At 44.3% G+C, this 15,128-nt stretch overlaps 1 protein-coding gene across 1 annotated transcript in view; it reads right to left on the bottom strand.

The window, feature by feature from the left end:
- Positions 1-426: 426 nt before the first annotated feature.
- LOC118368356 (dnaJ homolog subfamily C member 17-like) overlaps positions 427-15,128 on the bottom strand; it is a 50,943-nt gene continuing 36,241 nt past the window's right edge. Inside the window, exon 11 of the mRNA XM_035752394.2 lies at positions 427-860. Within this exon, the coding sequence (XP_035608287.1) occupies positions 741-860 (120 nt within the window). The 3' untranslated portion in view covers positions 427-740. The remainder of the gene's footprint in view (positions 861-15,128) is intronic.

Consider the following 15,128-nt stretch of genomic DNA (forward strand, 5'->3'; position numbering starts at 1 on the left):
TCTCTCACACACACACACACACACCAAAAATTGCATTCAAGGGAAACGACTCAAGTCTCTTGGCTGCAAAGATATGGTAATGAAAGAACGTTTCACAGTTAGAGCGAGGGTGACAGACGCAAATCACATGGTTGCAGCATTTAGATCTGGTGTAGTTGTGTTGGATGGCCCAACTCTTTGGGTTCTTTTGAAATATGTTACGATAACAGTATAAATCTTGTTCCCCTGTTTGTCTTAGAAGAGGTTTGGATGAAAAAGTACATTGGTTGAGATTACATTACAGTAGTAGCTGGAAACATATAAACTATGTCATTTAGCAGATGCTTTTAATCGAACCCCCCCCAACCCTGGCAGTGCAAGCACCATGCTCTACCAACGGAGCCGTACCGGTAGTAATTCAGTGAATGACAAACAAGAAAACACACATTCTGTAAAGGAGATGTTTATTCAACAGATAATTCACACTAAAACTACGAGATGTGCTTTATGAAACTAAAGCATCTGGTGTGTAGTAGAGTTGGGTTGTGGCTGGGCAGAGCTGGACTGGGGCCAGGATTCATAGAACGGCTTGTTAAAGCGCTGTGCCCTGCACTACTGACAACGTGTCTTTTAAAAGGCAATTTCCCAGACGTTTGCAGAGGTCGCAGATATCGGCTCAAATGGAAATGACCTTTAAAATGTCAAGCACTGTGCGCTTATAGACAACACAACTTGGATTGAATCCCGGCCTGGGCCTGGTACTAAGCAGCATTCTCCTCGTCCTCCCTCTGCATCTCCTCTATAAGTCTCTGTCTCTCTGCTGCCTGTCTCATCTTCATCAGCACCACACTCTCGTAGTCCCGCTCGCTGCTCAGGGCGCCCTGCAGGGAAAGACAGACACAGACACAGGCAGGTAGATGAAGGACAGGTACAAAGATATAACAACCAGTGATCCTTACCATGGTCTTTTAAAAAGGCTTTACTTCAGTTACCAGTGCAAAACATTCAAAAGGAAGAAGCAACCATCTGCTAAGCCGTTGCATTAATAATGGGATAACACGGGTAAAGAGTGCAAATGCAAAAATACAATGTTACATAGGTGGAACAAATGATAACACTGTATGTCACTGCTGCTGTCTGTGTATCTGTCTGACCAGAGAGAGGAGAGAACCGCTTCAGATGCACACAGAGTACAAAACATTAAGAACGCCTTCCTAATATTAATGTCCCCTTTTGCCCTCAGAACAGCCTCAATTTGTCGGGGCATGGACTCTACAAGGTGTCGAAAGTGTTCAACAGGGATGGTGGCCCATGTGGACTCCAATGCCTCCTACATTTGTGTCAAGTTGGCTGGATGTCCTTTGGGTGGTGGACCATTCTTGATATACATGGGAAACTGTTGAGCGTGAAAAACCCAGCAGGGTTTCAGATCTTGACACAAACTGGTGCGCCTGGCACCTACTACCATACCCCTTTCAAAAGGCACTTAAATATTTTGTCTTGCCCATACGCCTTGTGAACAGCGCACAGATACACAATCCATGTCTCAATAATCTCAAGGCTTAAAAATCCTTATTAAACCTGTCTCCTCCCCTTCATCTACACTGATTGAAGTGGACTGAACAAGTGACATTAATAAGGGATCATAGTTTACACCTGGTCAGTCAATGTCATGGAAAGAGCAGGTGTTCCTAATCTTTTGTACACTCAGTTTACATCCGAGTCTCAGTTACAAATAGGATGACAGCGGGTTAGCATGCATTAGACGGGCCGGAGGAACTATGACAAAATAATTCACTGCCCGAGGTCAGTAAGCTGGGATGCTGCCTGCCTGCGTGGTCGTCCTTGCGTGATTGCTTTGAAGGGCTGGGGTGGGAGAGCTGTACAGGGATTCCCTTACTGAGGGAAATTAGAGAGGCCAGAGTGAGCCAGCCACCGGCTAATGGCTAATCAGCCGGGCTGGAACAGACACAGGCTAGCCTCAGACGCAGGCTAGCCTGGAGCCTGTACTCCAGCCCTCTACGGTCACACACACACACACACGGTATTCCTTGTATACAGTCTCATTGTTGTTTTATTGTGCTACTATTTACTTTTTTGTTGTTAATTTTGTCCATTTTTAACTCAGCATTTTTGGGAAAGGGCTTGTAAGTAAGCATTTCATGGTCAAGCCTACACCTGTTGTATTCGGCGCATGTGAAAATACCATTTGATTTGATTTTTGGATTTGACACACACACAGACACACACACTAATTCCACCTGGGCTAGGTTACAACACACACACACACACACACACACACACACACACACACACACACACACACACACACACACACGATAAGCTTAGGCTGCAGTCAGCACTAGGTGCCAATACACTTTAAAAACACAAAAGCATGCAAAGACACATTCTTATGCATGTATACACAGTCAGTCACACACACTGCCCGTAATCCTGACATGGAGGGGGAAGGAGGCTCAGTGTTTTATAGGATTAGATCGAGGAAGTCTGCTGTGCCAAGGAAGTATCTCCTTAAGACCGCGAGGGGAGAGAAGAGAGGGAGTGTGTGTGGATGTGTGAGAGAGTGAGACAGAAGAGAAAGTGAGAGACAGAAGAGAAAGAAAGGGGGAGAGAGACAAAGTGAAATGAGAAGAAGAGAATGAGGGAGGTTCAGAGAGTGGCTCCGCGAGGTAAACCATCTGGAAGAGATCACTGGGACTCCAGCATCCACCCATGTGTGCGAGAGAGAGGAAAGAAGATAGGAGAGAAGGAGGGATGGTGTGCGGATGCAGGCTCCCTCGCCCTGCTGTTGGATAGAGGGCTGTGATTATCATTCCAGTAATGTGAGCTCAAGTCCTTGACTAACATGTAACTATGAAATACCACGCAAGCTCAATTAAGCGTTGCATCTTCAATTAAACAAAACAAATGGTGTAACTGTGGGCCGGAGGAAATGCAGTCCCCCTTTTCCACCTCTACTCCACACTGACCTCTACTGGCCACTCTCTGAAATGCTCATTAAAAAAACTGCCTATATGACAGAGTGGTCTCCATTGATTTCCCATGTATGGTCAATAGAGACTCTAGTGGTTCACTTCCCATGTAGAGGTGGGCTCAGAACACAAACAGGTGTCTGAGTGGTGTGGTGCACTTCTCTGGCTGAGAGCGGTTTACTTTCTTGGGGACTTGGGCACTCAACGTACATGTTTAGCCTGTGCATCACACTAACCAAACACTTGGGGAGATGTGTTTGTATGTACAAGTCTGTGTGTGTGTGGGCCGGAGGGAGTCTAGGGAAACCACAGAACACAAACAATAGGACCCACAACAAAGCCAGGAGAAGAAGACAGGGCCAGCACAGAGACAGGATGACAAACACACACACTGCCCCGGTCCTCACTCGCTTGCTTAGGCCGGACTTACAGCACTGATATCACTCACGGGCCAGGCCTCCCAACAACACCCAACCCCAGGCCAGCCGTGACATCACCATACACCAGGCAGAGCTGTGAGTTTAGGGTGCTCCCCTGGAAGAGGCAGGCCATATTGCAGGTGGCCAGGCAGTGTGTTCCCCACACAGACAGATGGGATCAAGAGATCGGCTCTACATTAGACCCACCGGTCTCTCTGTGTGTGTGTGTTCGCATCTTGAGTTACACATATTACACACTTTTGTTAATGAGAAAGGAGAACAAAAAGTGGTATCTGATCTGGCAGATGATCACAGAAGGACTGATCTGAAAACATAGCAGTATCGTCTAAGGGTATTCATTCTTTCAACCTACTGCAGGGTAGAAATTAGGGTTATCAAGAGAAAGAGACTCATTTTCTCCCCCTCCTAAATCTCTCTCTCTCCAGCTCATGACAGATGTGTGCCTCTCGGGCTGTGATGGCCTGATGATGTCATTAAAGGCCCAATGCAGCCTTTTCTATACCAAATCATTTCTAGGTATCAATTAAATACCTTATTGTAATAGATTTCCATTCAAATGGGGGAAAATGGCCTTTTAGCAAACAATTATCAAGCAAGAACTTTCCTAGGACTGTCTTGGGAGTAGTCTGAGTGGGGTGGGTAAAACTACTATAGCTGGAGCTAAATGCATATCAGCCAATGAAAAGTGTCAAATTTACTTGCATGTGACAATGCTAAATTATAGCTGGCCCCATCAGATAACATGGCACACATTATGCTAACCTCATCAGGTGGAACTGATTATATGCTTGCCCGAGAGGGATATTTTGAACCTACAAATTCAAGGTTTAGTTGTTCCATTGATCTGTAATAAAATGGTGTGTGCCAATATTGCGCCGAATCATCCTTGACTAGGCTACTTACTACTTTAGACAACATTTTCTCATATATAACAAAATCCCATGTGTTTGTTTATGAGTTTCACACACATCCATGTGCTTTTATTGAAAAATATGAGGTCCTTACAACATGCAAGTTTATCATACATAATATATATATATATATATTTTTTTTTTAAAGAGCCTCATGGATTTGTCAAATAGCAGTCACATAGGCGATCATTGTCATCATCGCTTCTTGGTGGCACCAATGCTAAAGCGGTTAACTCACAATTGATAGTGAACTTTAACCCCTCGTGGCTTTTTTGTTGAGGAACAAACATTCACTGCCGCTCCTTGACGCTCAATTAAAAACATGTGCGACAAAGTGGATGATTATAATAATGCATAGCCTATAAACCGTTGTAGCCCTACATTTAGGTGTACACGTCCATGTATTATAGCCTGTGCATTATGATTATTAGGAAATAGCAGTGCGTTTGTGTGAATATCAAAAGGTGGGGGGAAAAAAATAAAAACGAACATCTGTGGCAATTACGTGGACTAGGCACTTTACACAGAGAGCAATTTGACCAGTCAATCAAATATACTTTGATGATAGTTGCTTTGATGATCAGAACATACTGTTGGACATCATGAAAAAGTGTTGGAACACATCCAATTCTTTGAATTGGTTGATGCACTTGTGCCAGGATATAACCTGTTGAAGTTAGCATAGGGCTAACTTGTACCATGTTATCTGACGGGAACAGCTACAATTTAGCGTTCAGTCACAAGCAAGTAAATCAACGCTTTTCATTGGATGATATGCATTTTGTGCAGGAGAACCCATTTGACTGTAAATGTTTGCTTATGTTCACAAGTACAGCCACCGCTGTCACTGGCAGAGGTTTGGAACTCATTGTTATTGGTCTATTCACCAATTTACCACATATTGGATGTCCCCATGGAAAGCTGAAACTCCCAGGTATGCAAACCTTCTGATTAGAAGGTCATTTGTAGATTGTATTTTCAAAATTAGCAACTAACTGATACAATTATTATTTGTAAAAAATTAATCACACTTTTACAGTGTTAGTTTCATCAGCTGTTGTACGATATGATATAAAACACAGGGAAATTGAATTTTGACAGCACTGCGACATGGACATGAGACGGAGCTTGTCTGCCTCCTTAACTGGCAGTCCAGAAACAGACTGGAAGCCATCAGCCCTCATTAGCCTAAAGAGAGAGATCACGAGGAGAGATGTGTGTTTGTGTACAGCGTTGATAAACATAGAAGTCTTTGAATGATTTGGACAAGACTGAAAAGACTTGAAGCCATCACCTCCTTTCAGAACATTCTGATCAACATCACCTCCTTTCAGAACATTCTGATCAACATCACCTCCTTTCAGAACATTCTGATCAACATCGCATCCTTTCAGAACATTCTGATCAACATCGCATCCTTTCAGAACATTCTGATCAACATCACATCCTTTCAGAACATTCTGATCAACATCACATCCTTTCAGAACATTCTGATCAACATCGCATCCTTTCAGAACATTCTGATCAACATCGCATCCTTTCAGAACATTCTGATCAACATCGCATCCTTTCAGAACATTCTGATCAACATCGCATCCTTTCAGAACATTCTGATCAACATCACCTCCTTTCAGAACATTCTGATCAACATTGCATCCTTTCAGAACATTCTGATCAACATCTCTTCAGTTTGCTTTGATTTCCTGCTCGCCAAGATCCACTGTAAACAATGACACACATCCCGCTCCAAGGTGTCTGAGACAAATAGGTCAAACAGACAGCTCCTCCTATAGACTACTTTACTTCTACCACAGAACTACCACACCATAGTGGTTGTACAGGTAAATTACTGCTAGGTCTAGATGTGGATTTCATCCTTGAAAATAAAAACTGTACAGTACATATGGTATTTCAAAAAATGAACACAAGGGGTTAAGATTTGTTGAATATCTGCCAAGTTGGTCTCTTTCTGGCCATGCTGTGGTTCAAGATAAAATGTTCTACTTGCACTGCAGTCTGGTGAAACTAATCAAGGGGCCATTTCTCTGCAGTGCATGTGTGTGCGTGAGTGTATGCATGTGTGTCAGTGGGCTATGGACCCAGTGATTTATGAGAGCCAAATACTTATGTAGAGATCATTAGGGGTGTGTGTGATATGTGCGAGAGTGTGCCCAGGCGCTCCCGCATAGTCAAACAAACACACACTGGGCAGGAGGATCGCATATGCCACAGTCAAACTGTGATTCCTCATAAGAGTAAATTCACACTTTATAAATGGGAGAAGATCAATCATCATCATCATTATTTTTTGAGAACAGACATAACACAAAAGGAATCCAGGTCTATAGACAGACTTTGTAATGAAGGAGCAAATATTAGATCATAGTACTGCAGTAAGCGCTACAGAAATGGGCCCCAAGTCTACTTCCTGTGTTATTCAGTTAAGGCCACAATCAGAATTGAACACCTAGTGTCTTAATGCCATTCAGAGTTTGGGGAAAGGCACGTTTCCCTCTAAAGAAAATCTAAGCTATAGAAATAAAAACATACTGTATGTACGCTGAAGCAAAATATTAAACACAACATGTAACATTTTCAAAGATTTTACTGAGTTACAGTTCATATAAGAAAATCTGAAATGAAATACATTTCATTAGGCCCTAATCTATGGAAAATTGGAAACCGCATATCCTGAGACAATATTTATTGTAGCTGGGGACTTTAACAATGCAAATCTGAGAAAAACGCTATTGAAGTTTTACCAACACATGCTACTCACACATAAAATATTCTCGACCATTGCTACTCTCCCTTCCGGCTACAAGGGCTTCACCCGCCCTCCCTTCGACAAATCAGATCACGCCTCCATTCTGCTCCTCCCTTCCTATAGGCTGAAACTCAAACAGGAAATACCTGTGATAAGGACTGTTCAACGCTGGTCTGACCAATCGGAATCAATGCTTCAAGATTGCATGATCAAGACAGACTGGGATATGTTCCGGGTTGCCTCTAGAAATAGCCGCTTCCGAGGACTGTGAGCTCTCGTTCTCCGTGGCCGACATGAGTAAGACATTTAAGCGTGTTAAACCTCACAAGGCTGCCAGCCCAGACGGCATCCCTAGCCATGTCTTCAGAGCATGCGCAGACCAGCTGGCTGGAGTGTTAACAGACATTCAATCTCTCCCAATCCCAGTTTGCTGTCCCCACTTGCTTCAAGATGTCCACCATCGTTCCTGCACACAAGAAAGCGACGGTAACTGAACTAAATGACTATCGTCCCGTAGCACTCAAATATGTCATCATGAAGTGCTTTGAGAGCCTCGCTAAGGATCGTATCACCTCCACCTTACCCAATACCCTAGACTCACTGCAATTTGCATACGGCCCCAATAGATCCATGGATGACAATCACCATCGCACTGCACACTGCCCCATCGCATTTGATCAAGAGAAATACCTACACTACATGACCAGAAGTATGTGGACACCTGCTCATCAAACATCTCATTCCAAAATCATCATCAATAAAATATGGAGATGGAGTTGGTCCCCTCCCTTTGCTGCTATAACAGCCACCATTCTTTTGGGAAGGCGTTCCACAAGATGCTGGAACATTGCTGCCACAAAAGCATTAGTGAGGTCAGGCACTGATGTTGGGCGAATAGACCTGACTCGCAGTCAGCAATCCAATTCATCCCAATGGTGTTCGATGGGGTTGAGGTCAGGGCTCTGTGCAGGCCAGTGAAGTTCTTCCACACCGATCTCGACAAGCCATTTTTGTATGGACCTTGCTTTGTGCATGGGGGCATTGTCATGCTTAAACAGGAAAGGGCCTTCCCCAAACTGTTGCCACAAAGTTGGAAGCACAGAATATTCTAGAATGACATTGTATGCTGTAGCGTTAATATTTCCCTTCACTGGAACTATGTGGCCTAGCTCGAACAATGAAAAACAGCACCAGACTATTATTCCTACTCAATCAAACCTTACAGTTGACACTATGCATTTGGGCAGGTAGCGTTCTCCTGGCATCCGCCAAACCCAGATTTGTCCGTCAGACTGCCAGATGGTGAAGTGTGATTCATCACTCCAGAGAACCCGTTTCCACTGCTCCAGAGTCCAATGGCGGCAAGCTTTACACCACTCCAGCAGTCGCTTGGCATTGGCATGGTGATCTTAGGCTTCTGTGTGACTGCTCGTCCATGGAAATTAAGTTCCCGACAAACAGTTCTTGTGCTGATGTTGCTTCGGTAGTGAGTGTTGCAACCGAGAACAGAGCATGTTTTTAGTGCTTCAGCACTCGGCGGCTCCATTCTGCGAGCTTGTGTGGCCTGCCACTTCGCGGCTGAGCCGTTTCCACTTCACAATAACAGCACTTACAGTTAGTTGCCTGGGGCAGCTCTAGCAGTTGGAAAAGTTGGCATCCTATGACGGTGCCACGTTGAAAGTCACTGAGCGCTTCAATAAGGCCATTCTATTGCCAATGTTAGTCTTTGGAGATTGCATGGCTGTGTGCTCAATTTCATACACTTGTCAGCAACGGGTGTGGCTGAAATAGCCAAATCCACTCATTTAAAAAGGGCCCACATACTTTTGAATATATAGTGTATGTAAGAATGCTGTTCATTGACTACAGCTCAGCCTTCAACACAATAGTACCCTCCAAATTCATCATTAAGCTTGGGGCCCTGGGCCGGAACCCCACCCTGTGCAACTAGGTCTGGACTTCCTGATGGGCCGACCAAAGGTGGTGAAGGTAGGCAACAAAAACTCCACTACGCTGATCCTCAACACAAAGGCCCCACAAGAGTTAGTGCTCAGCCCCCTCCTGTACTCCCTGTTCAACAATGACTGCGTGGCCACACATGTCTCCAACTCAATCATCAAGTTTGCAGATGACACAACAGCGGTAGGCCTGATTACCAACAATGACGAGACAGCCTACAGGGAGGAGGTGAGGACTCTGGCAGAGTGGTGCCAGGAATATAACCTCTTCCTCAACAAAATGAAATAGCCAATCATGGACTTCAGAAGACAGAGGGAGCACGCCCCATCCACATCAAAAAGCTTCAAGTTCCTCGGCATACACATCACTGAATCTGAAATGGTCCACCAAACAGACAGTGTGGTGAAGGCGCAATAGCGCCTCTTCATGCTCAGGAGGTTGAAGAAATTAGTCTTGGCACCACAAGACCCCACAAACTTTTACAGATGGACCATTGAGAGCATACTGTCGGGCTGTATCACTGCCTGGTACAGTAACTGCACCATACGCAACCGCAGGGCACTCCAGAGGGTGGTGTGGTCTGCTCAGCTCATCACCTGTGGCACATTGTCTGCCCTCCAGGACATCTACAGCACCCGGTGTCACAGGAAAGCCAAAAAGATCATCAAGGACCTCAGCCACCAAGCCACGGCCTGTTAACCCCGTTACCATCCGCAAGGCGAGATCAGAACAGGTGCATCAAAGCTGGGACCGAGCCACTGAAAAACAGCTTCTATCTCGGCGATCGGACTGTTGAATAGTCACCACAAGCCAGCCTCCGCCCAGTACCCTGCCCTGAACTTTAGTCACTGCCGCTAGCTGGCTACCACCGGATTACTCAACCCTGCACCTTAGAGGCTGCTGACTATGTACATAGACATGGAACACTGGTCACTTTAATAAGGTTTACATACTTTTTTTACCCACTTCATATGTATATGCTGTATTCTAGTCACAAAAAGTGTACCTATACTATTGTATCCTACATATTCTTGAGATGAACTACATATTCTATCCATCTACTGTCAATATACAGTACCAGTCAACAGTTTGGACACCCACTCATTCAAGGGTTTTCTTTATTTTTTACTATTTTCTACATTGTAGCATATTAGTGAAGACATCAAAACTATGAAATAACACATATGAAATCATGTAGTAACCAAAAAAAGTGTTAAACAAAATATATTTTATATGAGATTCTTCAAATAGCCCCCCTTTGCCTTGATGACAGCTTTGCACACTAAATAGGGATATAGACACACACACAAAGCATTCATAAAATATACAGACCCCTTGACTTCTCTCACGTTACAGCCTTATTCTAAAATGTCATCAATCTAAACACAATACCCCATAATGGCAAAGTTTAGACATTTTTGCACATTTAAAAACAAAACGACCTTATTTACATAAGTATTCAGACCCTTTGCTATGAGACTTGAAATTGAGATGTTTCTACAACTTCACTGGAGTCCACCTGTGGTAAATTCAATTGATTGGACAGGATTTGGAAAGGCACACACCTGTCTATATAACATCCCACAGTTGACAGTGCATGTAAGAGCAAAAATCAAGATGTGAGGTCCAAGTAACTGTCCGTAGAGCGTCGAGACAGGATTGTGTCAAGGTACAGAACTGGGGAACTTGACCAAAAAAATGTCTGCATCATTTTAGGTCCCCAAGAACAAAGTGGCCTCCATTATTCTTAAATGGAAGAAGCTTGGAACTCTTCCTAGAGCTGGCCGCCCGGCTAAAATGAGCAATCGAGGGAGAAGGGCCTTGGTAAGAGAAGTTACCAATAACCCGATGGTCACTCTGACAGAGCTCCAGAGTTCCTCAGTGGAGATGGGAGAACCTTCCAGAAGGACAACCATCTCTGCAGCATCTCAGGCCTTTTATTGTAGAGTGGCCAGACAGAAACCACTCCTCCATAAGAAGCACATGACAGCCCGCTTGGAGTTTGCCTAAAGGTATCTAAAGGACTCTCAGACCATGAGAAACAAGATTATCTGGTCTCTTTAGCTTTAATGCCAAGCGTCATATCTGGAAGAAACCTGGCGCCATCCCTACAGTGAAGCATGGTGGTGGCAGCATCATGCTGTGGGGATGTTTTTCAGTGGCAGTGAATGGGAGACTAGTCAGGATCGAGGGAAAGATGAACGGAGCAAAGTACAAAAGAGATCCTTGATGAAAACCTGCAGCACTCAGGACCTCAGACCCAGGTGGCGGTTCACCTTCCAACAGGACAACGACCCTAAGCATGCACACAGCCAAGACAACGCCCTTGTGTGGACATCTAGAGCCAGAGACCTGAAAATAGCTGTGCAGCGACACTCCCCATCCAACGTGACAGGGCTTGAGAGGATCTGCAGAGAAGAATGGGAGAAACTCCCAAAATACAGGTGTGCCAAGCTTTAAGCGTCATACCCAAGAAGACTTGAGGATGTATTACTGTGTGTACACACACACACACACACACACACACACACACACACACACAGCTTATCCTAATATTTCTATACTGAACAAAAATAAAAACGCAACTATTTCAACAATTTAACTGAGTTAGAGTTCATATAAAGGAAAAAAGTCAACTGAAATAAATTCATTAGGCCATAATCTTTAGATTTCACATGACTGGGCAGGGGCGCAGCCATGGGTGGGCCTGGTAGTGCATAGGCCCACCGACTGGGGAGCCAAGCCAAGAAAATCAGAAGGAGCTTTTCCCCCACAAAAGGGCTTTATTACAGGCAGAAATACTCCTGTGTCATCAGCTGTCCAGGTGGCTGGTCTCACACGATCCCGCAGGTGAAGAAACTGGATGTGTTCACACGTGGTCTATGGTTGGGAAGCCGGTTTGACGTGCTGCCAAATTCTCTAAAATGACACTGGAGGCGGCATATGGTAGAGAAATTAACATAAAATTCAGTTTTAAAAAAAAATCTTTATTTAACTAGGCAAGTCAGTTAAGAACAAATTCTTATTTTCAATGACGGCCTAGGAACAGTGGGTTAACTGCCTGTTCAGGGGCAGAACGACATATTTGTACCTTGTCAGCTCGGGGATTTGTACTTGCAACCTTCCGGTTACTAGTCCAACACTCTAACCACGAGGCTACCCTGCCGCCCCAGTTCTGGTGGACATTCCTGCAGTCAGCATGGCAATTGCAAGCTCCCTCAACTTGAGACATCTGTGGCATTGTGTTGTGTGACAAAACTACACATTTTAGAGAGGCCTTTTATTGTCCCAAGAACAAGGTGCAGCTGTGTAATGATCATACCGTTTAATCAGCTTCTTGATATGCCACACCTGTCAAGTGAATGGATTATCTTGGCAAAGGAGAAATGCTCACACATCAGAAATGCTCACATCAGGGATGCAAACAAATTTGTGCACAAAAATTGAGAAATAAGCTTTTTGTGCAGATGTAACATTTTTGGGATCTTTTATTTCAGCTCATGAAACATGGAACCAACACTTAACATGTTGCGTTAATATTTTTTGTTCAGTGTAATACTGTCTGGAATGTAGCGAGCAGAAAAAAATTGACTTCTCTGAATGAGGTTTTACAGTTTTGACAGGGCCAAACCACACAATCACAAACATGATTGACGATGAATGTAAAAATAGCAACTAAAACTTACAGGAGCAGCAGGTGACAACTGACTGAGTAAGCTGTGTGCAGGTGTTTGTAGGCTACATGTAGAGGTCTTGGTGTCTAGTTGAAAGCTCTGGTCAGGGAGTTAGATTAGTGTAAAGGAAAAGCCAGTCAGCACTGGGTTCAGGGGGCGAGGGGAGGGGCTGTAAAAGGCTGGATTTGAGCCTGCTGGATCGAGAGAGTGCCTTTGGAAACCCTTTAAGGAAATAAACAAAATGAAAGAGAAATGGAAGTTGAAACGTGAACTCCCTGTGTTCTGGCATTTCTCTGTATGATGGATGAGTTGGGGGTTCATATAATAGATAGATGGGGAAGACGGCTGTTCAACTATATAATAATATTCAACAATACATCTTTGTAATACCAGAATTATGTATTTCACATCAGGGTCTTCTGGGAAAAGCCCTCTGATTGCAACAGATTTTCTATTAAAACACTGGGGCCACAGAACCAGCAATAATGTAGTTTAAATCCTCAAAATTCCCAAAAAAGAAAGTGAACCGAAGGTTAAAGTTCAAATACACAAATGAAACAATGTGCTAATTTCTACTATGCGTGCATGCGTCTGAACAAGCTGGTGTTTTGTGTGTGTGTGTCTGGTGTAGGGCCTGAGGAGAAGTCTGTACTGCTGCTTCAAACATGTGTAACAGTTCTTTATCTGCCTAATGTGCTGCACAAACAGCAACTGGAATGCAGCCCTCCACACACTGTTTATTTCAGAGCCCAAACGTTCAAAGAAACCAAATTATCAAACCCTTAATTTAATAATTACAAATAATTCAGTGCCAGGAGACACAAGGAAGTAAACATTCTCAGACTTCCCTGACCTCCCACGTCCAGCGAGAACACCACGCACAAATACACACACCTCTGGTCTGCTAGTCTACAAACACAGCAATTAAACATTACTTCTACAAATCACACAGTGGGGAAGAAGTCTGTGTGTTCCTTCCAATCAAAACAATATACAAGGACTTGAAATGAAACAAACAGTGTGTTTCAGAGGGCCTGACACCAGTTACCTCTCTTATCTGTTAAGATCCCCCAGGCAAAAGGTCTGGGGGGGAGGGGAAGGGCGTAGAAGGCCACACTAGAACATCAAGACAACAAGAGCACTTTGTTATGTCACGCAATGAAACGTCTCCAGAGACAGAGGTATAACGATTCAGACAGGTGATTCAGACAAGGCTCATCACAGTGTGTCTGACTGACTCATCATTGTAGAGACAGTGACGACACGGCTCTCTCACCATCGAATGACGGATTTCACTTGTTGATGGACATCCCACAACACTGGTTTGCATCCAATGTTTCAGTCCTGTACAGATCATCATACACTATTAGGGTCACGACCGAACCTTTGTGTTTCCTTCCATGTGAGTGGAAATAGCTTACAACAGTGAAAAACTACTCTGTTGTCCACAAGACAAGAACACACAACTAAACGCCAAATGAATATTCTACAAAAACCTCCATTTGGGTTTATAGCCAGTCAAAGAAATCAGTATCTGGAAGCACTTTTTCATGCAACAAAAAAACAAGCAGCATCCTAGGATTGAAGGAGAACGTAGTCGGCCCAGACAGACCACAGTACCAGCACTGCCCTGAGACGGGAGAGGGAGGAGGAGAGAGGAAGCCAATCAGACACCTACTCTGCCCCTACGGTCAGGGTCCAGGGCCAACGTAATCACCTCAGATTCTGGACAACATACTGTACAAACACAAACATGGGAGTAAGCCACCTCGAACCCCTGGTCAAATAGGCCCTGTGTGACCACATCACCACAAATAACACACGCTATCCCCTCCCCTGACTGTCTGCTAGCATGAACAGATTTCTTCCCAACAAAACAAAAGTGTGGATGAGGTGAGGTGGATAGTCTGACTGACACCAGCTCTCGAAAGCTTTTCCTTGCTGTGTAGTCATGTGGGTCGAGGTGGAGGCTATGAAGTGGAGCGGTGGGGGGGAGAAAACAATTATCGAATTGGAGTTGTTCAAAAGCTCAGTTCCAGTCTTGGATACATGTTATGACAAGGCAATTATTACATTTGTAATTGCATCTGTTAAAAGCAGAAAGGCCTGTTCTGGTGTTGGGGAGTGAATGAGGAATGAATGGCGGCTGGCCTTTGGTTTTTGGAGCCATTTGAAAGGATCTGATCAGTAATCCTAGAGAATGAATCCAGCCAATCCCGTAGATGTTTCAGTTCAGAGACCCCGGAGCAGAGTGCTATGTTGTCTGGAGCCAGACAGGTGACCACTAACGTTCTCTCCAGGTCAAAGCCATTGCTAGGAGGCACCAAAATGTTTCAGAGGATGCTGGTGTGCAGAGTGGACTGTGACTCTGCTGCGGAGACCAGATAATGTTAGGAGATGTGTAC

The sequence above is a fragment of the Oncorhynchus keta genome, chromosome 35, assembly GCF_023373465.1.
Source record: "Oncorhynchus keta strain PuntledgeMale-10-30-2019 chromosome 35, Oket_V2, whole genome shotgun sequence".
Taxonomy (NCBI): Eukaryota; Metazoa; Chordata; class Actinopteri; order Salmoniformes; family Salmonidae; genus Oncorhynchus; species Oncorhynchus keta.